This window comes from Eublepharis macularius, chromosome 14, assembly GCF_028583425.1.
Source record: "Eublepharis macularius isolate TG4126 chromosome 14, MPM_Emac_v1.0, whole genome shotgun sequence".
Taxonomy (NCBI): domain Eukaryota; kingdom Metazoa; phylum Chordata; class Lepidosauria; order Squamata; family Eublepharidae; genus Eublepharis; species Eublepharis macularius.
This window is the reverse complement of record NC_072803.1, coordinates 2,230,023-2,256,128: the sequence shown is the minus strand read 5'-3', so window position 1 is coordinate 2,256,128 and position 26,106 is coordinate 2,230,023. Positions and strand designations below refer to the sequence as shown.

General features: G+C 46.9%; 1 protein-coding gene across 10 annotated transcripts in view; it reads right to left on the bottom strand.

Annotated features, from left to right (window-relative positions):
• Window positions 1-26,106, bottom strand: part of CADM1 (cell adhesion molecule 1) — a 347,901-nt gene that overhangs the window by 145,071 nt on the left and 176,724 nt on the right. Inside the window, exon 2 of one of the 10 annotated variants that reach the window (XM_054997492.1) lies at window positions 9,566-9,770. The exons of the other annotated variants lie outside the window; for them this stretch is intronic. Coding sequence (XP_054853467.1) covers window positions 9,566-9,584 — 19 coding nt within the window. The 5' untranslated portion in view covers window positions 9,585-9,770. The remainder of the gene's footprint in view (window positions 1-9,565; window positions 9,771-26,106) is intronic. 10 annotated transcript variants of the gene reach the window in all.

Sequence of the window (26,106 nt, the reverse complement as noted above, 5' to 3'; positions counted from 1 at the left end):
ACGGCCGCGCATGCGCGATTGGAGGCTGGAGCGCCCCCTAGTGGTTTAGAGCTATAGAAATCTCCGGTATCGGCAGGCCTGCGCGTGCGCAGTCCCATGTGGGACTGCACAGGAAGACCGTAGATGAACTTATCTGTTTGACAGGTCTAAAGACTAACTGCTTTCGGCTTCCCCGGAGAGAGATCCATCTTTCTCTTGGCAAGTTGAAACTTGGTTTTAGACACGGGAACTGTCTCGTTACAAGATGACTGCTGCACTTTCTACATGGAGCTGCCTTTGATGCAACTGGTAGAAAATGCAGCTCGGGGGGACCAGGTCACATACAAAATGCATCTCATCAGTTTTGAGAGAATTGCCCTAGCTGATGGTCTACTCCGAGGCCCAGTTTCGAGTGCTGGCCATCTCCCCCTGAAACCTCAGCCCTTCCCCTGAGATTCTGTCTCCCACCTTAATGTGATGATTAATTTTCTCCAATGAAAGTACATTAACCAGCTTCCTAAAGGTATTACTGGTGGTAGTGCATTTTTACCGCTTTAATTGCTTTATGAAATGCTGCCTGCTTTTAGTCTATTACTTTCTGAGAACTATGATGTTTATTACTGCATAGTACCAGACTGGGCCTCTTGCAATCTACCTCTGGAGCCTTTTCATAGAGGGAACAGGACAAAAAAATACTTTAAATGAACCCCCACCCTGCCCAACTCTGCCAGGGAGGTGCTGCACTTCAGATGGGGATACAAGTTTGGCAATTTGTTTGACAGCTGTTCTGGGAAGTATATTGTTCCATGGGTTTGATTTTTTAAAACTGTAATTTGCAGCTATTGTCAAAAAAGTTTATTGAAAGGCACTATACAAACTTGTCAAAGAAACACAGAAATGGAATCCAAAGGGCTGTTTTCAACCTTTAAAGCCCCAATGTTTGTAGGTCTGCTTCCGCCCCATATTCTCTCCTGCCCCTGGACATAAGACTTGCTACAGAGGCCTTGGTAGTGGGTTCCTTGCCTTCAGAGGTACAGAGAGTGGCTGCTTAAAGAAGGGCTTGCTCCCCATACAACCTTCTTTCTACCCACGGAGATCTGGCTGGCCTGATTCTTTCCTGTTTTAGAGGGATTCTTAAGCGCTTCCTTCCCAAGATCCCTAGATTGTGATTATATATCCCAGACACTTTTAAAACTCACTGGGAAGTTCCAGCTCGCTGGTTCATTGTTCAATGGGACTTTAATTGTAATATTAATTTACATTTTCTCTCTGCAGGTTATAATGGCAAACCACTTCCTGGGCTGCACATTGGCCAGAAAGCAAGATATGCATAAATACAATTTTTTATTTTACAGCACTGAGAGTCTGCCTGTCTCAACAAGGCTCGAGGTGGATAAGCGAATATCACTGACAACGCCCAGCAGGCGAAGCAGCCTCCAGCACAGGCACAGAAGGGGAGCCTCAAGAAAGGCCCAGCACAAGGCAGCAGCGCTTCAAGACGCTGGACGTGCACAGGTGTCTGTTTGTTTGGATTTATTTATGTCATTTTCACCCCGTCTTTCTTTCCAATGGGGACCCGAAGCAGCTTACATCGTTCTCATTGTATTCTCACAACAATCTTGTGAGGTAGGCTGGGCTGAATGTGAGACTACCCAAAGGTGAGTTTTAACAGTAGAGCAGGAATTCAAATCTGAGTCTCTCAGATCTTAGTCCAACACTCTAATCAAGACACCACACTGGCTCTCACAATGTGGCAAAATAGTAGAGTCCAGTAGCACCTTTAAGACTAACCAACTTTAGTGTAGCATTAGCTTCCGAGAACCACAGCTCTCTTCGTCAGATGCATCTTTACTGTAGCATAAGCTTTCGAGAACCACAGCTCTCTTCGTCAGATGCAACTTTATTGTAGCATAAGCTTCTGAGAACCACAGCTCTCTTCGTCAGATGCATCTTTATTGTAGCATAAGCTTTCGAGAACGCTTATACTACAATATATGCTCGAAAGCTTATGCTACAGTAAAGTTGGTTAGTCTTAAAGGTGCTACTGGCCCCTTTACTATTTTGCTACTACTGACTAACACGGCCGACTCCTCTGGCTCTATGGCAATGTGGCAAGAGACTCCCTGCCATCCTTGTTCTAAAGAATAACTATTTCACGGCGACCTGCGAGCAACAGAACCCAAACGCTTGTAGGTTTGACGCTGCAGCACAAGCAAGGAGTTTGTTCGCAACACTGTTGAGAGAAATGCTTATTCCCCTTCCAAAGTGCTTTCAGGTGCAGCAAATTCTCCTAAATCCAGGGCACTTTTAACGCACACACAAAGGGGAGGGGGTTGAAATCTCCACAAAGCCTGGAAGCCTCCAGACCTACAGACTGTCGGAATGGTTCACGGAGGCTTCAAGGACAAGATCTTTTGGGGGTGGCAGAGACAGACACACACAACAACAAAAAGGCTGGGCATGACAACAGGGGCCGACTGTTCTTGGCATATTTATTTATATTTATTTATTCTATTTCTAGCCCGCCCGCCCCGCAAACAGGCTCGGGGAGGGTTACAATAAAATGCTCAATGAGCATTAAAACATATAAATTACATCTAAAACCAGAAAACATCATAAAAGGCCACCAAAGGAGACAAGAAAGGCTGCTGCTGCTTAAGGTCACGCTGGCATGGAGCCAAATGTTTTTAGCTTGGTGCCATCTGATCCCGGCTTGTGGAGTTCCTCCAGAGGCCATGAATGTTTGATTTGCAACTTTAGCTGTAGTTAAGCTAGAAGCACAGAAAGAGGTAAAGCTGGTGGGTTCCCATCAGCACAGAGAAAGGCGCCTCTTTCCCCAGTGCTCACCACTACGTCATGAAGAGTAGAAGCGGGCACGTGAAGGGCATCTCAAAAAAATGCTCCCAAGTCAACATCCATACCACCACGCAATCTTCTGCACAGCTTTGCAGAAGCAGTTCTTGGGCACCAGTGAGTCTTCCCTCTTCAAGAAACCACTGGCCTGTGGCTCCCCAAGACTAAAGAAGTAACCTTTGGAAGAGAGAAGCAGCAACAGAACTGGAGGAATCCAAAGGTTAGGGCCCCTAGAGCGGGCACTGAACAGAAGGGGCCGATCACATTTGCTGAAATATCGGACTGATGAAGGGGTCTGTGCAGAACTGCTGAGAAAAGAGACCCAGCTGAACTATCCCAAGCTCTGACCCCATTTCCCCTCCCATTTGAGACCTAAGGGATTGAGACCTAAGGGCAGTTTCAAACACCACCCAGGCTGCGAGTCGGGTCAAGGGCAGACCAACATTTCCATGAGAAGGGCTCGTATCTCTCTTGCCGACTGCAAGCGCCTCCTGCTAAGCCCTTCCCAATGCCATCCCACCAATAATCCCAGCGTTCTAGCTTAAGGTCCTATTGCCGAAAGACGGGTGCCCTTACCAGCACGCGCAGTGCAGCTGGGATCCTAGAAATGCCTTCAGCCCTGAATCAGTTGCAGGAGAAACATTTAGCACTCAAGAATGCTGTAGAGCCAACTCTGGTTAAAGCATGGAAACTTCTAGAGTTCAGCATATGCCTAAATTAAGGTCTCAGTACAAAATCTTGCTTAAAAGCAAGAAGGCTGCTCAAGCCAAGCAATCATGGAATGGTTCAAGTCAGAATGCTGGCAAATAATATAGTAAAATAAAAACCAGGATGTGTGTGCATGTGTTGGGGGATTCCCTTATGATACGTTTGATCCAGTGGCTTGAAAACCTTTAGTGGGATCGAATGATGGACAGGGGTCTGATATTTCCAGTAGATTTTTAAAACTATCACTACTACTATTACTACTACTACTGCCATTATTATTGCCATTATTGTCATTATCATAGGCACTTCCCTACACAAACATGCAAAGCTGCCCTGCGCACTGTGGTCTCCCTCCCCAGGTAAAGCTATGCTCCTGCCACCCACAACCCCTGACCAAAGTGGAGAGAGATTTGCCATGGAGTTGCCTGCCTCGATTCGGCTTGCGACTTCTCCGAGCGGCCAGTGCACCTGTAGCTCGACCAAGAGGCCAGGGCGGAGATCTTCCCTCAGCCATTCAACTCTCTGGAGGGCCTTGGGCTGGACACACCATCTCGCCTACCTCACAAGATGGTGAAGAGGATAAAAAGGAGGAAGGGGTGCACTCTTATGTCACTTGGTGACAAATACAGCCTCCAAAGCAACGTTCAACTGGGCAACATTGGACAGTTTGAGTATGGCAAATGTCCGAAAATTTCTTGTAAGGAACGGGAAGAAAGAAGATCAATAAAAGCAGCAAGGATGATATTCTGTCACTCCTTTGCTGGCCCCTCACTATCACAACAACTGAGCTCCATTTCCTGCCATTTGAAGCAGAATTGCATCTTATATACTAAAAGCAACGTGGCCCTGATCTGTGGGTACCAGAGATTGGAGCCATGAACGGACAAGGCAGATCTTTCTACACATCTGAAAAATGCCCCAGGTGTGCTGAAAAATCTGAAATATAACAACAACAACAAAAACAACAACAAAACATCACTGAGAGATCTCTGTCTTTTGGTGCTACACCTCTGAAGATGCCAGCCACAGCTGCTGGCGAAACATCAGGAACTACAATGCCAAGACTACGGCAATACAGCCCGGAAAACCCACAACAACCATTGTTCTCCAGCCGTGAAAGCCTTCGACAATACATAAAACATCAGGGGTTTAAAAAATCCCAGAATGGTAAAAGGAGCACCTGTAGCTTTAACCAGATGCCCCCAGCGACTGTTGCTAAGCAACTATAACAATTCAGCCAATATTCCAGGCTTGGTTTCGGCAGGGGGACAGGGCAGGCCCCTTTCCAGGGCTGTTTTGGACTTTGAGGGAGAACTCATTGGGGGCAGGCCTGAAAGCAATCACTGCGTGACTTGATACCACATGACCTGCATGCTTCAACTGGGCCTGGCAGCTTGCTACTGTTCAACAGCAGCCCCCCCCCCCCGGGCAAGTGTAGTGTAGTGGTATGAGTTTCAGACTTGTATCTGGGAGACCCAGGTTTGAATACCACCCTGCCACGGAAGCTCACTGGACACCTTTGGGACAGTGGCACATTCTGAGTGTAAGCTACTTTACAGGGCTGATGAAGATAAACTGGAGAAGAGAAGAATGGCGTAAGCGGCTTTGAGTCCTCATTTTGGAGAAAGATGGGGTATAAATGAAGCAAGTAAATAACAGATATAGCTGAAGATGGGGGCAGATAAAAGATAGGTTACCTGGTGGGAAGGAAGGACAGAAGGAAGCAGGGAAAGGTGGCGATATGGGGGCTGCCAGGAGGAGGGAAAGAGGAGGAAATAGTGTAGGGGGAAGATATGGGGGAAAGTGAGGTTTCACCTGCAAGTCGTTGCTGTTTAGCCATCAGGCAACTGGCCAGCACTGCACGGCTGGACTAAAGTTTTCCTTGGTAGTGGCTGCTGGGGGAGAGAAGGAGGGAAAGCTGAATCAGAGAATCAGAAGGTTGGAAGGGACCTCTAGGATAATCTAGTCCAACCCCCTTCACAATGCAGGAAATTCGCAACTACCCCCTCCCCCTCTGACTGCCCCAGTGACCCCTGCTCCATGCCCAGAAGATGGCGAAACATCCCCAGCCAAACCGGCCCGTGGAAAATCGCCACCCGACCCGCCAGGTGGCAATCGGCACCACCCAGATTGTCACCTGAAGATGGCGACCGAGGCAGGTAGGTTGGCTGGTTGCTGAGAAGGAGGGGAAAAGGCAGGAAAAAGGCTTTGGGGGCTTTCAGGGAAGGGAAAAAGGAACCAGCGGTGGAGGGGAAATGAGAAGCCCCCTGCGAGTCCTTGTGCGTCCCTGCTTGTTTGCACTATTAGCAAAATGCTTTGCTGACCAAACGTTCTTGCTTTCTCTCGCACGTCGCACATCATGTGAGTTGCCAAAAAAGGACATCTTCTGTCTCCATAGATGGTTCCATCATGCTACCATGAAAGGAATGTAAAAGATGTGGCTATTAAAAAGAGTAAGCTTGCTCACGAATGCCTCCTCACACCGTGGCAGCGCAGCGGAATTAGAGAACTGCCGCTAAAGCCTGGATCTGCATTCCGCTCACCCCTGATACTGCTCCTGCAAAGTTCATTTGGAGCAGGATTACGTCTCAGGTTGATAGACCACCAGGCACTTTGGAGAAGGAGGGAGGGAGTCAGAGTGGATTCATTTCAAAGACAAACACTCTATAATACCAAGCCTGTTTTGACAGATAGCATCGAAACGTGATCTGAATGCCAAGCCAAGCCCCAGCAAAGCGGTTGCTAAGGGAGAGACCTTGTTCAGTAAATTAAGAAAATTTACCCCCCCAAAATCCAACCTAGCAACTCGCTTGTAAATCGCATCCTCATACCGATCTGGCAGAGGAAGAAAGTTTGGACGGAGCTCGTGGGGGAGTTTTGCAAAGAAGCAGGTGCTTCCAATCATTTCAGAGCACGCCCGGGTCTGAGTCATTCTTTGTGACACCAAAATCAATTTGTTCTCCCCTTTACTAAGCAGTCTCCGAAAAAGTTAAGGGAAAAGGGAATCCAAAGAACTCCTCATCTTGCCTGGTTCATTGAGGCACAAAATATAATCCTGACTGAGCTCCCCCAAAAGGTGGGCTGAACATTTGTGGATTGTGGCATTCATTAGCGTTACTCTGAGCAGCACTGAGACAGGCCCTGATCCGTCTTAGCTGCTAGCACCTATAATCTGCCTCTTCTTCGAATCCCCTGGAAGTGCTGCCTGAAGATCATGGAAGCTGCAGCTAGGAAAGACGCTGCAGCCCCCCCGCCCCCGTTTGCAGCACAGAACCCCTCCCTCAGTTATGAACTAGCCAGAAGGAGCCAAGCCCCCCCCCCTCAACTGAAACCTTCTCCTCCTTGAAGAACTCTGCATTATAATTTCATTGGTAATGGCTGTAAGCCAATCTGGGAGCCAGTTCTTGGCTGAAAACTTGAATAAAAATACAGTGAATATAAACCAAGAGACCAGAATGTTTCACATGAACACTTCTAATTCCAAACAACCTGCTGGGCTTATTTCAACAGCCCCAGTAAATCATCCCAGTTCAATTTGTTTGGCAATCCAATTAAAACACCGCCCCCCCCCCAAATCTAGCATATTAAAGACGACAGCTGTAAGGAAATGCACTTAATCTTTACGGAGAGAATGTGGAATCACCTCTTTGTCTGGAAATGCATAGCCACTGTTAGTTAACCAGTAAGACTACTGTACAGCGGAGAACCTTGTTTCCACCCACCCAAATTCCTTTTCTTGCGCAGGTACATGTTTAAATATAACATTTGTGTGCAAACACTTTTTTTAAAAAAAAGTCCTCCTAGCTAAATTCTTCAAGGCAGCCAAAAATAAAGAAGTTTAAAACTTGTGAACAAGGTAACAGTGCTAAAGCAACTAACAATGTAAAACAGCACAGCAATCAGAAATGAAGGAGGAGTTCAAATGTGGCAGAAAACATGAATGCCAACTCGTCAAATGCTTCAAATAATAATGTTTTAATGGTATCTAAAAGCCAGTAAAGCAAAACACCACTCAGATATCTCTGCAGTAGCAAGTAAAACCCCACTGCACAAGGGGCCTCGGTCTGGTTGCCACCTGCTTAACTTCTGAAGGTTGAGAGACCTGGATTAGGTGCTCAGAAGATTTTTTTTAGATGATGGGCAGGTTTGTATGGTTCTTTAGTCACTAGGCCAAACACAACTGTGGCTAGGACATCTAGGCTAGAACCAGTTTGGTGTAGTAGTTAAAAGCAGCAATGTGTCAATCAAGCGTGCCTGGAATTGGACTGCCACTGCCTACTCAAGTGTATTTCCCAAGAGGGGAATGATGGGAACTAACCGGTAGCTGAATCATCACCAGGGTTTAGAGAAGGCTCTTCTGGGGTGGCTGTATGACTGGTCTCTTTCAAGGCAGTTTGAATGAGGAGGCAGCCTTCAGCCATCTTGACCTCCTTTCCCTAAACTGGCCTGTCCATCCTACCACCATGTCGCCCCCTGCTCCTTATCATACCAATTGGGGCAGCCCTCTAGTCAACTCCCAGGGCACAGGACGGAAAACAGAAGAAAGACAGGTGAGAGAAAAGCCTGTGCTCAGTAAAACATCTAAGTAGTAGCCAAGATGAATAAAAAAAGAGTGAGGGGTGATAAAAACAATTGCTCATAGATGCACAGTGACATCAAACATTTCCCCCCACACTCACCCCCCCCCATCCATCCAGATACTATATTAAAATGACACAACTATTCCTTGGATTGAGGCAGCGCAGCAAGATCTCTGGCTCTCTGCTTGAGAGTTGGCAACAGTGACAGCCTGGGGCGGGAGGAGACTTTCTCCAGGGTGTCACAAAGGAGTCTAGCAAAGACTGCAGGCGCCAAGTTAACAAGCAGAGGAGCACAGAGAGACAGACAGACAGACACTGGAGCAAGGGAACCTTTGTATGTGGTACGGCTGGACAGCAGAGACGTTTGCTCCTTCTGATGAGCAAGACAGACCAGTCCCACCCTTAATGCACCCCCCCCTTTAAGTAGATCCAAGCATGCCTGCCTGCCAAAATATCAGCATGCGAAACTGGGTTGTCCATGGAATGGGCTAATTATTACCTTTATTGCATGACATTAGCATTTAATGGACAACATTTGCTCTCTCTATTCCCTTCTCACTTTGTCTTCCAGCCCCTCCCACAAATCAACACATGCCAGAGCCAAATGCCAGAAGACGAGGCGTCCCCCATCACCTGCCTAACCTGGATGTGATGGAAATGTTCCATTCTCGCTAGCAGCTGCCCACAGCAGACATGGGGTCAAACTACAAGTGACGCCTGACACAGGTTGGACCCTTGTCAGCTTCCCTCAAGTTTTGATGGGAAATGTAGGCGTCCTAGTCTTGCAGCTTGGCTCTCCGACTGCTGTCCAATGGACTTTTCAACGGTCACTTGTCCAACATTCCACCAAGCTGCCTACATTTCCCATCAAAACTTGAGGGAAGCTGACAAGGGTCCAACCTGTGTCAGGCGTCACTTGTAGTTTGGCCCACGGTGGCACTGTGAGGTTATAGCAATGACATGGCAAACCTTACATTGTGGGGGAAAGGGTAGGATCACACAAAGGGAAGTAGAATATTTAGTGACACATTGTGTTCTGCCAATAAATATTGACCAATACAAATGCTAATTAGGGATAGGGGGAAACCTTAAGCATCCAGGGGCCTGCTGTCTAAAACCCAAAGCCCCTGAATCCTTCCGATATTTATATTCAGCAGCCAGAACGATCGAAGACTGACAACAAACAAATAGACTAGGTATCTAAGAACTTGAATATTTTCTCCAGCCACAAAGAAGCCACCCTGCAATGCAACTAGTTATCATTACTTACAACTTATTGTCGGATAGAGTGGAGGGATCCTAACACAGAGCTGTGCAGCATACAGCCAATGCCGTGAAACACACACACACAAGCAAGCATGCACACTCCCTCCTAGGGCTCCTGCAGGGTGGCTGAAATACTACGGTATTCACTGCGAAGGCTCCAAGTTTAATAATGTTCTTACTGCCGTGATGAAAAGTCATGCAGCCCGGAATCACCCACAGTTTTACGTCAGCTCGAAACCAAAGCACAGCTTAAAGTTCACGGCAACTGGCCCAGTGTGATCTATAATCCTTTGGGTGGCAGAATCAGCACCGACTACCATCATCCAATAGGTTAAAAAGCTTGAGAGGAGAACCAGGAATGGGCAACTTGTCCTTATTTCTTACCTAAAAAAGAAAAGAAAAAAGGTGGATGAGTGCCTTGTTTCAATGGCAAGCAGAGGACACGATTCTGGAACAGTCATGAGCAGGACATATTGAGGCATTCTCTGAAGCAAGGCTAAGAGGGAGGGCACCCCACCGTTGCCAAGCTGGTATTTCCTTCTCAATCAAGTCTACTTTGGAGCTAGAGAAGCTCCGTGCCACCGTCTCCTCCCCCAATCCTGGCACGTGCATTAAAGGATTAATACCACCACCTCCTACTCCCTAATAATTTTTTGTAAAAAAAAATCAGATTCTAAACTCCTAGTTCCGCACAGAGATTATAGCACCCTTTTCCTGGCTGCAATCCTCCAGCGCTCTTCTTCCCTTGCTTGCTCTGATGACACTTCTTTTGTTCTCACCCCAAGAAAACTCCCCTTCCCTCCATCTCCATGTGTTCATTTGACACTGGCTTACTATGATTGTGAGCACGAAGCAGACGCAACAGAATTATCGAGATGGGCTCGCTAACAGCAACGGCAGGCTTCTAAAGAAAACCAAACACCATTCTGTGTTTAAACACACATTTGTCCTCCCCCCCTCCCCGCCCATTCCTAAACTAAGGGGCCTGGTTTTGCCTGGACTCGTTAAATGTTTTCATTAAAGAGAGACATACGCATGAGCCCCCACTGTCATATGTTAAGTTTATTTTTGCTCATCTGACCGTTCCCCACAGGGCGGGAAGCTAATGACGGCTCTCCATCATCAGCAGCCCTCCGTATTTACATCCGTCCCGTTACCATGACAGCCCTGTCACTAATTCCCCGACCACTTCCACCACCACACAAACCAACTGCTCGGCATGAAGCAGCAAGATGGAGTGCCCTGCAGTCATTATTCACCAAGCACTTTCATTAACAAACTGCCCTTAATTACAGAGGTAATTGCAAAATTATTTCATAGTAGCAATTATTTTTCTCCGCTCAATCCAAGCTATTTAAAGTAGGAGGCTGCCTACGAAGGTGGCGCAGGGCCAGCTCCTCGGCAACCATCAGCTGGTTTTGGATGGTGTCCCCCCCCCCCCCAAGAACACACAGGTGCCCTTCCCCGGACTGCCAAGAGCATCCCTCAGAAAACGGAAACGCACGTGCTACATCTGTATCCTCTGTCCCCTGAGATGCTTCACCTACGAGGGGCCGTCTGCAGCAATGACTCCCGGGCCACCTCAGACTTAGGACACTTCACTTCGACACCATTTACACAATCCCATTTGTGGACTGATTAAAAAGGACACCTGTATGGTGTAGCAGCAGAGCAGGCAGGTGCGGGCCCCAATTGCCTCTCAGCCAAGAAGCAGGACTTTGGGCTGGTCATGATCTCCCAGCTTAATCTAACTCAAGCAGGTGTTGCACCCACACATTCCCTCTGCTGCCCTTCCCTTCCCTTCCCTTGCATCCTGAGAAGTCTTCTGTTCTCCCAAGTGATGCCACCACCTCCTGTTGCCCCTCCCGCTTGCAAATGGCTTCTGGAACACCTGTGGAAAGCCACCTTGGGCACGTCCTCCAAAACCCTCCTAAAAACACCCCTTACCTGAAGGCCCTGCCATACCCCATGAGCCCTTTCCCCTGCTGAAACTAAGTACACGTAATTGGGACACGCAGAGTTCCTTCTCACGTTGACCCCTTGGCTCAACCTCCTTTACTGTACACTTAAGAACTGTATATTCCTGAGGGCAGGGATACACGGTCTTGTGCTCTGGAAACACAATGCGTGGTGATGAAGCTATAAAAACATAGCGCTCTCAATAATTATGGCTCTCCTGTGATCCCTGACCCTCCAGTTTGGAGGAACAGGCCACACCCCATTTCCTGCCACCCTGCTTACAGAACAGACCGCCCATCTGCCAGGAGTCTCCGTTGGCACCAAGGCCCCTGGCTGAGTACTGGGGAAAAACTGCCTTCAGTGCAGACTACCTGCTACATTACCCCTTACTCTGCATACTTTCCTCTTTCGGGAAGACCACTTACAACAAACAGAGAAACAGAGAAACTTCAAAGGAAGATTTCAAAGAGTGATTACAACAGGAGGTTGCTGAAATTTGAGTTCATTCACAAATCCAAAACAAGGGACCTCCCCAGGGTTGGACGGGGACACGAGAATCTTCTCTCAGTACATTTGCTAATTTTCAGCATTTCCCACTAAGCATTTCTCACTGTCCTAATCAAGCTGATACAATTTGCACTGCACCTGTGAATTCTGATTTCCTTATTTACAACACTGAGCTATAAGGGCTCAGGGATCCCCATTCCTATTTGTATCTGACAAAGAGAGACTTGACTGGAAATCTTGTTGGTCTTTAAGGTGTTACTGGACTCAAAACTTGCTCTTCTACTACAGATCAACATGGCTACCCACCTGAAACAAAGCAAACTGACACTCCTGTCCATTCTTCCTAGTTATCTTGTTTTCATCATTAAATCCTGAGACAAGGAATTCCACTGGTGAACAACATAATAACTGTGCAAGGACAGGAAACAACGCAGCACAGCACAGCACAGCCACTTATTGCAATTCCAGAGCATCCATACTGGAAAGTAAGCAGATGGATATGCCCAGGGGCCCCTTCACTGCTCATCACAGAAGGAGAGGGGGAAACAATAAAGTAAGGAATCGGCTCACTCTTCAGGCAGCCGAAACCTTGCAAGATACATTTCTCCCCCTCCCCTTTAACTACAGTAAAATGAAGTTTGAGAGCCACAAGCAATCGCAGAATGAAATTTAAAGTGCATTTGCTTCAATGTTATTTCTTCCAGTGTTGAGATTTAACACTGAACCCCAGATTTCGGTCACCAAGATATCAGGCTGAGATAAATGAGGCCCTTTTATGCAAAGAAACTACAGCTAGATTAAAAACTCTTCATAGATCAACACTAGAGCCAGCGAGCGAACGTATTTCATTTTGATGATTTCAAATGCTGCATTAATGGGAAAAAATTAAGGCAGATTCATCAACGATCCAACACAGGCAAGTGCTTTTTCAATGCTAGATTCCTGAGATGGCTTCGCACAAAAGTTTATCTAAGCCAACCCCCCTGGCAATGTTTTGGGCTAACCATCCAGTTCTCTCCTTTGGAAAGAGGGGAGGGAGGAGACTGGGAAGACTAATGTGATTAATTCGGGGCTGTTTCTGTGCCTGTATGTTTTTAGCATTCTCCCGAGCAAATGTGTTAGCTGGAAGCCTACAGTACTTCGAAAAATGCCTATTGTGAAAGCTCACGGGGCTCTCTACAGCCAGAGAAAAACAAACATCATAAGACAACCTGCCATAAACACCGCATTTCCTTGCTGGCTGTTTTCCTCACACTTAAAACATGCAAGTCATATTCTAAAGTATCCTTAATGGCCAGACATGATTACATAAAGAACAACAAACCGAGCAGTGAAGGCTTTAAAAAAAAATCACAAAAAATACCTACAGAGATGCAATGAAATGGTTTTCACCACTGTTTTTGGAGACTGCTGGCCAATCAGGGCCGATTCCAGACGGCCCTCCCCATCCAGAAACGACGCGCGTCGTCGTGCGGAAAACGCGAAATATCGTGTTTTCTCGCACGAGTTTTGCGTGACGTCGCGCAAAACTCGCATGAGAAAACGCGATATTTCGCGTTTTCCGCACGACGACGCGCGACGTTTCGGGATGGGGAGGGCCGTCTGGAATCGGCCCAGATATATATTCCTCCTCCTCCTCCTCCTTTGCACCACTCAATAGCAGCCGGTTTTCCTTCTACAAAGAAGATCCTACATCACCCAAGTAAAGGAAAACTTCCTCGCAGCATCTAGAAGTGACGGCAACTCCATTACAAGAACCCCGGAGGTGCAAGTCCCTTTCAGAAGCCAAGAGCAGCAGAAAATAGCAAGTGTCCAGTAGCACTTAAAGGACTAACAAAAATTGTGGTAGGGGATGAGCTTTCATGAGTTACAGCTCACAGAGTATCTGAAGAAGTGAGCTGTGGCTCACGGAAGATCATCCCCTACCACACATTTTGTTAGTCCTTTAAGTGCTACTGGACACTTGCTCTTTTCTGCTGCTACAGACAGACTAACAGGGCGACCCGTCCAGAAGCCAAGAGGTTGTTTTGCAGTTTTATATCACTTCTCGCCATCTTGCTTGCAGCAAGAGAGCCCACTAGCCAGAGTTGTAGTTTTTCCTTCAGACAGATGGACACATTTATTTATTTATGCCATTTATGTCATTTATGCTCCACCTTTCTCACTGAGACTCAAGGCGGTTTACACAATGTGAGATTAGTACAGTCAATTTCAAGGACATTTCCATAAACAATGCCATAGGGTATATAAACACAAGTTTACAAAGACATTAGCAAGAATCCAATACAGGGTTGAAGAAATACTGAAACAGAACATCAGCAATTCTAGGGCAGACACTAGACCACATGAAGCATAAGTCGCTCGTAGGAGCTCATATTTAAGACAGCAGGTAGGACGTAAGGCAGCATAGTGGTGAAGTCTATGGTCCCTAACTCATCAGCGAAGCATCTGAGAGCCCCTCCCTACAAAACAAAAGCATTTTTGAATAAATCGGTTTAAATCAAAGGCTTTCCCACAAATCTCACAGGAACACAGACACAGTGAGCATGTGCCCGGGAACGTGGCAGATTGTGGAACGGCTACCAACATTTTCCCATCAGGATATGACAGCAACATACCCACTTTGGGGGGCTTCGTTTCTCTCAAATTGGGCAAAGGTTCTGCACGTGATTTTGCTGATTCATAGCTTGAAACAAAACTTGGTAACTAACACTTATCTAATCCGGAGATAGCAGCAGCTGTGGCAAACCGAAGGACAGCTGCACATCTGTGTCGCTACTGGGGCAATGGCTAGCGGTCTCTATAGTGCCAAATTGCGACACCTAAGCTAATGCCTTCCCAGAGATGCTTGAAATAAAAAAAACAAAAAACTCATTTCTTCTGAACAACCCAAACCCACTGCAGTGCATTTCAGTCACAAATTAAGCCTCTTTAGAAATTTTTAGGAGGCACTGCAAGGCCTTGTTTTATTCTTCAGGGCTTTTAATATGGTACATATTGCAGATATCTTTTTTGGGCGGGGGAGGGGGGTGCATTTGAGGTTTGGTTTTGTTTTAAATTGTGATGCTTTTAATTATGCTTTGAGCCACAAGGAAAGGTGGGGTATAAATATTTAAATAAATAAACAAATGCATTACTCCCATTTACTCCCAGGAATGCCACCATCTTACAGGGGCACAGTCAGGTCTTGGCACAGGAGCGAGGCTGAATAGCACAAAACAGCAGCTCACCTACGGAAGACCCGCCAAGCCAGAATTTTGTCAGGAAACGTTTCCCGGTCTGGTTTCAAGACAGGACTGTGGCGAATGGTTTGCTTCTGCCTGCTACATCCTGTAGGTGGAAGCAAACGCCTTGCTGAAGAACACCAGACCTCTCTGAAGGGAGACTGCCACGGCCCAGAACATTAAATGGACGCTGCTCCAGCATCAACGCTTTCTCTTCTGTGCGCTGCTCACAGAGCCACCACGGAATACGTCTCCGCCAGCCAAAGGCCCACCACGAACACACAATCAAAAGCTGCAAAGATGTTATCATTTTATCAGCCCCGTAAACAGGAGATTAAGTTTTAGGGGCACATTACACGGGATTTTAAAATACCATTTCACCCAACAAAGTCATTATGGCCCATTATGGCAGATTTGCATGCCTGTCTGCCAAGCGGGAAGTTTAGGAGAGATTGACCTGGTTTCTGTACCCAGAACAAACCGGGCACATCCTACAGCAGGCTCAATGTCAACATGCACAGCACACAGACAGAGAGAAAAACCCGTCTGGCCTCCCCTGGCATCTCCCCAACTTGGGCCAACTTGGGCCACACACACACGATTGACAACATCCCCACAGTTCCCTCTGGCCACTTCCAGGCACAGGGGGTGTGAATGGAAGGGGGCTCCGGAAACGAGACTGGAGCAACCACAGAGAGAGCACTACGTTTCTCTCAGCTGCGGTGGGGAGGCAGCTGGGGAGTCAGCACCGCCCCTCAAACAAAACCCATCCCAGCAACAGGGCGAGAGCCCAGCTTGGTCTTTTATCCTAGAAACCTGCAGTCCAAGATTTTCCGTCACTATTACTGGTAACAGTAGTTTTAGTATTTTGGTTTTTGTTTGTTTATGCAGGATCAGGCTTCAGGCTATGGCCAAAAGAGCCGTGCGAGGGAAGGGAAGGGAAGGGAAGGGAAGGGGAGAGTACGGAATCCTGCTCCACTGCTCCTCCACTCCTCCATCCCATTAAGAGGCCCTGTTTCTTTTTCATTCAGGGAGAAACAGGGCCTTGCCAGTCATGGCACCCCAACTTTGGAATGCCAGGCCCCCATTACTTCCCTGGGTGAATTCCTACTGTCATGTGAAGGTGGTGGGGTTCAGCTGGTTTTCTGGCTGAATGGTTGGGCTGTGATTTATTTTGTTGAGCTGTATGTGAGTTTGTTAGTGAAATAACACAGCACGGGGGCGGATTTTTTGCTTTGATATTCTCCTTGCATTAAATTCTGTGCAATTATGTTGTTTGTGGGGGTTGCTCTAAAATTGGTTTTAATTGTTTTTAGTATGGCTGTACTGTGGAGACCAATTCTGCTGAAGGGTTAAGGGTCTGAGCTACTCCAAGAGAGTTCCGGCTGAAGATAATCTTTAAAAATAAAATTATATTGCTGGGTCCTTTCCCCTCTACCATGGAATGTATGCAAACATTTAAAGCTCACTGTGAGGGCAGTAAGAGGCTCCTGGATATTAAGATATGCACACAAGTGTTCCTGCAATATAAACATCACTCGGTGTATTGTTTCGGTATTCTGTGGCGTCTGCACCTGCCACCATCTGACAAGCTGCTGTGTAACCAGTGGCGTTGATTAGACCAAGGAGAGCCGGCCGGGGGTGGGGGTGGGGGGGTGGAGAGAGCTGGAATATATGAATGCTTCCAGCACTGCATCACATTCAGCACTTTGCATTAAATGATATAGGCTCCCTGCTGAATATTTGCATGCATATGCTACTTTATAGAGAATAAAATGAGAGGATATTGGATAAACATCTGTGGGGATCTGCCTCTCTAGCTCGCCCTGCCCGCTCTCTTTGAAGATGTTTGTGTAAAGCGAGCCTCTGCTACACAGTCCTTCCAAAATCATATGGGACACAAATACTTCCCACAACGTTCTTCAGTCTGCAGGCAAGTTGACCCTCTTCTACTCCCTGCCTTTCCAGGAGGATTTCTTGCACGGCTCTGCCAGGTGCAGTAGGAGTGTTTAAAGACAATTCCTTCCTCTTTCCCAGAGTAAAGGGCTTGAAAACTGACACCACTGTGCCTAACATGAATAGGGGTGGCAATAACAGGGCTTGTTCTCTGGGGCTGAAAATGAGATGTACTTTCAAGGCAGGAGTCTGAAAAGGAGAAAATAGTAGAGTCCAGTAGCATCTTTAAGACGAACCAACTTTATTGCAGCATAAACTTTCGAGAACCACAGCTTTCTAACGATGCATCTGATGAAGAGAGCCATGGTTCTCGAAAGCTTATGCTGCAAACGATGCATCTGACAAAGAGGGCTGTGGATCTCGAAAGCTTTTGCTACACTAAAGTTGGTTAGTCTTAAAGGTGCTACTGGACTCTGCTATTTTGCAACTACAGACTAACACGGCTGACTCCTCTGGATCTATGAAAAGGGCAAGACCAACGACAGCCATTGTGGCATCATGTATGGGTGCTTCTTGAGCCCCTTGGCAAGTGATATTCTATCTCAAGAATTCAGTGCAAATGCACACACACACACACACACACACACACACAACTGGGAGGATTCAGGGTTCAGAGAAAAAAATCAGGGAAAATTATTAAATTGTTATTATTAAACTGTCACCTATTTCATTTAAACAGTTATTATTAAATTGTCAACCATTTCATTTATGCTCAAATGTAGCTCCTGTTTTTCCAGTGCAATCTAGCAGAGGATTTCAGGTGACTGTGGGGTGGGGCGACCTAGAGGTCAGTAGCAGCCGGCCCCAGTGGTGGATTGCAGAGGGTCTTGATTCATTCTGATCTTCACAGCATGAAGTGCCTTTGCCCCAAAAGCAACGGCTGTAGGCGCGCTGAATCTAGATTGATTTCAGCAAAGAACGGAGAGTCATTCATTCAAACAAGCAAGCAACTTACATGCAAAAGAAGTCCCCCCCGACTAGTCCTCCTCTTAGACCTTTGGGCTCTGTAGTCAGTCTATGCACAAGTTCCAGACCAGATTATGAACAAAATTGAATTACACAAATATTTCACTAAATATCTTTTAAAGACTCATTAATATTTATATCAAATCCATCTCCTGTGTACTTGGCATTTAAAAATCCATCTCAAAAAATCTCCAACTAATTCAAGGCATGTATCTAGCATATGAATTAGCCAAGTATGCCTCCCCATCCTATTTCATAGAATGAGAGGTGGAAGGGTCCTTAGAGGCCATCCAGCCCAACCCCTGCTCAGTGCGGGAAATGCAATGTGAAAGCATTCCTGACGGATGGCTGTCTGTCATCTGTGCGAAGACCTACACGCCAGGGAGAACCAACCCCCAAATAATTGGTCCCACTGGTGAACTGCTCTTACCATCATGAAGACTTTCTTCTATTGTTCAACCAAAATCTACCTTACTGTGACTTAAGCCCAGTTGATGGAGTCAGACTTGGAAGGGGCCGCTGGAGCCAGCCATGTATTCCAGCCTGCAGCTCAAACCCAAGCTGATCGATGGCTCCCAATGAGCGACAGCCCTCTCCCCCCGGATTATTAGCCCGACATCTATGCAGCAATGCCCTGCCGTATGCCACTCAACATCCCTTTGGAATGATGCATTTGAAAAGCAAGAGCAGAGCTGCAGAAAAAACAGTCTTGGATGGCTGAAGGTCAGAGAAAGGACATGTGAGGGGGGCAACTTTCTGCAAGTCATCACAGCCGCCCCCAAACTCCCCACGCAGCTCCTCGGAAGCAGCGTGCCAGTTAAGGCTGGATGGATATTTTTAAAATTCAGTAGGTATGAAAAAAATATATTGATTAGTACCTATGTGAGCTTGTTTGCCCTTCTCCGTTGAGTTTTAAATGCCATCCTTCAGGTCTAAACTCAACAGCAGGTGTACCGTGTCTCGCTTCCTGCCACCGGCCTCTCTGAACATTGTGCAAAGGAGAGCGGTGCTTTCTTTGCATCTATTATTGCAAGCCCTTTGTTTCTCCTGAGACGCCTGTTGTTTCTGCGACTGCATCCTTTCATCCCGAACTTTGAACAGAAATGGATCCTCATTGCTGAAAGCCCACCCACAGATCAAACGTGAACCATACTGGGGGAGGTGGAAGACCCCCTGAGAAACTGCTGTTGGAGATGCATTCTTGATCCTCTGGCCAGGCTACAAGGCAGAAAGGGGCTGGAGCATTCGGGCAACAGATGCTCGTATGACAAAATCTAAACCAATAAGCAACCAGATCTCATTACCTCACATAGAAGAAGCCTATTCCTGCCTCCAAAAGCTCTACATTCACACATGCAGGCTCACACATGCACGTGCGCACACACACACCAACATGCAGCATCCCACACTACATTTTGCTGTGATAGTTTCTTGTTCTTCTTTTCAAACTCTTCTCCATGCAAGGACCAATTCTGAGGTCTAAGCATGTCAATCACCTACAGCCAAAAGAAGAGTGTCTTATGGTACCTTTTTTGTGGGCTCCAGTTTAGAAAAAAACTTATGCCATAGTAAGTGTCTTCGTCTTGAAGGTGTCACAAGTAGAGATGGGCACGATCCGCATTACCAATGTAAAAACCCCACGAAAATGGCGATCGCGCGATCGCGACCCGGTGGATCGTGATCGTCCACGGCCAACAATCGAGTGGTCGGGAGAGGCCTGGATCGTGGCGTTCGGGCTCGATTTGGGGATCCAGACACTCAGGCGCCAGCAATCTATTCCCCTGCCAACGGAGCCAGGGGAATGCCTGAGCTGTGTTTGCCCTCCTTCTGTCGCCCTGGAAACCCGAATGGAAGCCCAGCTTTCCTTGATCAGCAGGGCTTCCTTCCAACCACGGAGCAGCAAAGCAGTCACAAGTTGGGACAAGACATCCAGGGGAGGGAGGGGGAAGGGGGTGTTCTGTAGCCCTGGGCACTCCAATCTCATCCCTGCAAACCCTGATAGGCAGCTCTGACGGCCAAACACAGACCTCCTGTGTTGCTGAATGGGACCCATGCTTATAAATAGCCATGGGCTCCCAGGCTGGGTTTCATGATCCACGATCCGGGTTTGGGAACAGGACATGTTCGTTGCTGTTCGGGAATTCGGGATCGTGGTCTGCACCGAACCACAATCCTCTGGTTCTGTAATTTTTTTGGGGTTCGTGCCCATGTCTAGTCACAAGACACTCTTCTTAGACAGAGATCCAGAGGAGTTAGCCATGTTAGTCTGTAGTTGCAAAATAGTAGAGCCCAGTAGCACCTTTAAGACTAACCAACTTTATTGCAGCATAAGCTTTCGAGAGCCACAGCTCTCTTCGTCAGATGCAACTTTATTGTAGCATAAGCTTTCGAGAACCACCGCTCTCTTCGCCAGATGCATCGTTAGCTGTTATGCTACAAATCCGTTGGTTAGTCTTAAAGGTGCTACTGGACTCTTTACTGTCTTCTTAGACAACACACCTTCCAAATGAAGGCGGTCTGGGCCTGGATGTTCACGAGGATCAGAACCAGGAAGAAACCCTATTGTGGTGAGGCACATGCCGACTAATTTGATGAGCATTCTGTAGGCTATAAATGAAGTAACGCAAATCAATAAAAAATAAATAAATCACCAAACTGTCCCAAGTCCCTCCCCACCCCCCACTATTTCCGTCACTTTTCCTCTTGTGCCTCTCCGGGGTCTGCAACTCTGCAAGCTCTCTAACCTTGTCCTTTCCTCAATTTAATGTCTGGGACTTTGCCTTATACTGTCTGTATTTGCCGATAGCTGCTGTTTTCTACTGACATTATCCTCTCTCACAACACAATGACCCCCATGCCCCCCCCCGCTTTCGGCACAGAAATACGAGGGTATGAAGTACGTAGCTCCTCCCCAGCCACTATCCCATTCCCTGAGAGAAACAACTGAAGGATCAGAAACACCCCGAATGTTCGATACCTGATTCGTGCTAGACTAAATGACAGGCTTTAGGCAAGGAGGCCACAGACGGAAAACACAAACCCTGCAACCAGCTGCCTTGCAAAACCTGACACAACTTTGAGCCTCATTTTGCAGATGTTGCTTAACAAGACACCCAGGAAGCATTACTTGATATATCTACCTCAAGAAGCATCTGAAGAAGGGAGCTTTGACTCTTGAAAACGTATACCCAGAACATCTTGTTGGTCTCTAAGGTGCCACTGGAATCAAATCCTGCTCTTCTACTGCGCACCAACACGGCTACCTACCTGAAACTATCTTTATATATCTAGTATGGGAAGATGCCATTTGGCTACAGCCTAAACTGCAAGACTTCTGGCAGGCAAACATACATTTATGTAAACTGGGTAACTCAAGAAATTGCACCTCCTCTGCTTGGTAACAGCACATACATATTCATGGTGGGATCCAGTAGCTAGACTGATTTACGCAATTGTAAACCTCTTTGTAGTTCCCTTGAACTTGCCTGAATTGTTCTACTGTGGTGGTGGTGTGTGTGTGTGGAAGATAGCTATGTTAAAAAAAAATATGACAATAGTCATTCCCTGGGAGTTTGTGTCACAACTAGATATCAAATAACTGTCAGTCCTTCCATGCAACTTAACTAATATGGCAATGAAAAGTTACCAACACACCATTTCTAAAATTGAATTTTGCATTACTACGACAAACTAGATCTGAATGCAATTTACTCCTGGCTTGTCAAGTTAAATGCTCCAGCATCTAATTCAATGTACCTCAAACGAAAGTTTGATGAATTCCAGAAAGAGCTTCATTTTTATGCCGATCTGCTAAGGCAAAGGAATTATGCCAACCATTTGTCATGATTGTCACTCCCAAGATAACTAATGATCCAAATACCTCTAACTTACCTTAAGAACCTCAGTGACAGTAAAATATCTGAAATGTGTGCAGCTTCTATCATCCGATAGTAAGAGATTACGTTAACTCAATTCTTGAGAAGCAAAATTATTACGGAACCTGGAAAAGGGCCCATTCTACCCTGAACTGGCCTAAATGCAACAAAATGGTTGAAAGCTAAGTTATCAGAGCTAGAAGAGAGCTACAGAAAGACCCGGAAAAGCAGGAGAACTCCACAATGGAAGGACTACATGCTGCTGATCAGGACTTTTTTTCTGGGAAAAGAGGTGGTGGAACTCAAGGCCACACAATGACGTCACTTTGGGTCAGCTGGAACAAGGGGGGGGAGTTTTTTAAAGTTTAAATCGCCCTTGGTGAAAATGGACACATGGCCGGTGGCCCCTCCCCCTGATCTCCAGACAGAGGGGAGTTTAGATTGGCGCTCCCCTGTCTGGAGATCAGGGGGCGGGGCCACCATCCATGTGACAATTTTAAAGAGGTGCCGGAACTCCGTCCCACTGCATTCCAGCTGAAAAAAAGCCCTGCTGCCGATTCATAAGAACTGACATTCGGCTGAGTCACATGAGCAATAAAGCCAGAAGATAACGTTCTGGGAAGCAGCAAATCCACGACAAGGACACGAATCTGGAGAGAGGGCAGACTGCTGCAAAGCACTGCCTGTCCGTGGAGAAGAAAACCCCAAAAGCCTCTGCTCCACTGTGTTTCCTGAACATGAAGGATTTCGGCCGATGCCCCTTTAGTATCAAATGCCACTGATCCAGACACAGTGCCACCTTCTCTGCAGCATCCGTACCGTGGGCACCTAATCACATCCGACCCCCTCCCTCCAGACTCCTCCAACCCAAGTCCTTCCCCTCCCTCCACCCGGCCTCTTAAGCCTCACAAAAACTATATCCTTGATTGTCAGCAGGGGTAACTGCTCACCATCCTCTTGATAGCAGCCTCTCAAATTAACACCCCACAGCTCACGAGGAACACATGGCGCTGTTCTCGCCGTTCCCACTAAGTGACAGCTATTTCAATGAGGTCTGCTCAAGTGCAGGAATTTCCCACGACTCTCCGATCTATATAAGGAACACTCACTGCTCAGTACTCAACCAGTACTGAGAAGCAGTTCACCACCAGTGCCTCATCTCTCTGCTCTTTTGGACCAAGCCATCCCATTTTTCCAAGGCATCTGTCCTACATGGAAGGAACTTGGCAACACACCCAAAGTAATGATGGCCTGCTTTGCCACTGAAAAAAATCATTGCTTTGGATCAGAGATCCCCCCCCCGCCCCCAGACACATAAAAAGATGCTGGGCAGGGGAAGGAGTGCAGGAAACCTGGGGGGGGGGGCAGGATCAGGTTGCAAGGAACCACAGCTTGCTACATTTCCTGACAGATCAAGCTCCATGGTTTGTGCATAAACACCATGATATGGCCCAAATAAACAAAAACTCCCCTCTTGCCTACTGAAGTTATTTGGCTCTTAAGTCAAAGGAAACAACTCCTTTTGGCCAAGTTGGAAGGGCAAGGTCTTATGTACTACCAACTACACAGGGTAGGTCAGTTTGTTACATGTTGCAGAAATATCCAAGACTCTCAAAAATGCAAAACTAACAGTGAATGGAAGACTCATCACGCATGGAGCGAGACTATAAGCACACATCCGGATTACTGAGCTGCATCAGGCCCTCTTCCATCCGCCGTGCTTATTTATCTGCACCATTTCACTGATTTAATAGAACTGACAATGCTCAAAACCAAAACTGGAAACTTCATGTCACGAACTTATGCAAGATGTGAAAACAGATTTAACGTGCTGCACTTCAACACTACGCATTTCCTTTTTGAGTGCGCATTTGTTCAGACATGGAGAGAGATCAGATCGTTCCCCATATTTAACATGTACACTGCCTCTCAGCAACTTTCCAAGACACATTTAAGGCAATGAGTCCGTTTGGTGTGGCAGTTAAGAGCAGCAGGACTCTAATCTGGAGAGCCGGGTTTGATTCCCCACTCCTCCGCTTGAAGCCAGCTGGGGGACCTTGGGTCAGTCACAGCTCTCTCAGAGCTCTCTCAGCCCCACCCACCTCACAAGGCGTCTGTTGTGGGGAGAGGAAGGTGATCGCAAGCCGCTCCAAGACTCCTTCGGGTAGTGAAGATGGGGCTTCTAGCACTAAGCAGCAGTACCAGAACCATTTAAAAAAGGGACAAAAATTAAATTTTTCATACTGCCTCTAAATTTTGTTTTTACACTGGCTTAAGGGCCAACATAAAAATGTGCAGGCGTCATGGCTGAGGAAGAGGATGTCTCAGACATGCTAGAAATTTAGGGTTGCCAACCTTCAGGTGGTCTATACAATAGTGGGAAATCCCACCCGGGAAATAACAATATCAAGTCTTTCACCTCCAATATATATTAAAGTGATCGGTGCCCGACCAATTACATTCATTACAGGAAAAACTGTTTCATTATATTCATACAATTCCAACAAATCATTTCTATGAAAAGCATCCAATACATACAAAAGACATAATCAATGACGGATGGAACACTCCCCTCCTGTATTTTCAATAGGAATCAGGGTAGTTGCTCCGGGACCACATAAAGGTAAGTATCAAAAGATTCTTGCAAGTTCTCAAGGTAAATGTCTTTTCTTCTTTTCTTTAAGGTCTCTTCCAAAGATCCTTAGCAGACTCGGTGGAAAGATGAAGATCCAAAAATACAAAGGCCAAACTGGGGCCGGCTGTCAAAATCGCAGATTTCGTCTCGTGGACTTCCTCAGGGGCATCAATGGACCACCATGTCCTTCTTTATTCACTCATGGGACCCGGAGGGTGATGTCGATATGATCTATCTAGTGATTTCCCACTATTGTATAGTGCAACTGAACCGGGGGTTGCCCAGTTTTTTGGAAACCTCCAAGTGGTGGCTGGAGATCTCCTGGGACTACAGCTGATCTGCAGGTGACAGAGATGAGTTCCCCCGGAGAAAATTTCTGCTTTGCAGGGTGGACTCTATGGCATTATATCTGAGGCTCCTCCCCCCCCCGCAAACCACATCCTCTCCAGGCTCCACACCCCAAATATCCAGGAATTTCCCAACCTGGAGCTGGCAACCCTATAGAAAACATCTGGGGGCTCTTTAGCTGACCACAGAACTCCAAGACAGAGCCAGGTCCCTGCTCCACCACACCATTTTTCCTAGCCAGATAGTCGTCCATTATCTCCTGTTCTTTTTTGACCCCCCACCCCCTTTGTACAGATTGCATATGCTTTACTGTAAGGTCTCTTCCACATGCTGAATTTTACATCAGGCTTTCTGCATATTCAACCCATGAGAATCGGACCCACTTTAATCTTGGGTTCTGGCCCCATACTGCTTCAATTCTTTAATTCTACACTTCAAGGGAGTTGAACCAAAGTGGTCGTTTAAAAAAAAATTCTGCACTAAAAAACGCCCCGTTTCTGCTGTGGGCTTTGCGGACAGGTCAGTTTTGTGAGCTGATCAGCTCAGGCTTAGTTTCCTCAGTTGGTTGCTGAGGAGATTTACAAGGTTTTTTTTTTTTTTTGTCTAATGGAACCAATGTTACAACTTTGCTGTTTAAAATTAAAATTTTTAAACAGCCAAAAAAAGAATGGACTAAAAAGTTCAGCACGAGTAAAAACTTTAAAATATCCAGTGGGACTCAGGTCTGTCTACAGAGTTCTTGTGTTAGCCCTATTCTGGGCTTTTTTTCAAGGGGAACGTGCGGGAACGGAGTTCCGGAGCCTCTTGAAAACGGTCACATGGCTGGTGGCCCCGCCCCCTGATCTCCAGACAGAGGGGAGTTGAGATTGCCCTCTGCACCACCAAGTGGCGCGGAGGGCAATCTCAACTCCCCTCTGTCTGGAGATTAGGGGGCGGGGCCACCAGCCATGTGACCATTTTTTCTGAGGGCAACCCACTGAGTTCCACTACCTCTTCTCCCAGAAAAAAAAGCCCTGGCCCTATTGCAGCATCTCACCTCAGTCGCAAAGCCCCCCCCCCCCTTTAAGGCACCAGCCTTGCAATGTTGCTATTTAATTTTTTTAAGCAGACAGGGAAAAAACAGATTGGTTACTGTTCAACCAATCAGGATGCAGGGGAATAAAAGGGAGGGTGGAAGGTGGGGCTGGGGTAGGTCTCACGCAGAAGACAGCATTCTGCACTCCAAAGAGCCCCGACCGCCTTTGCTGGAA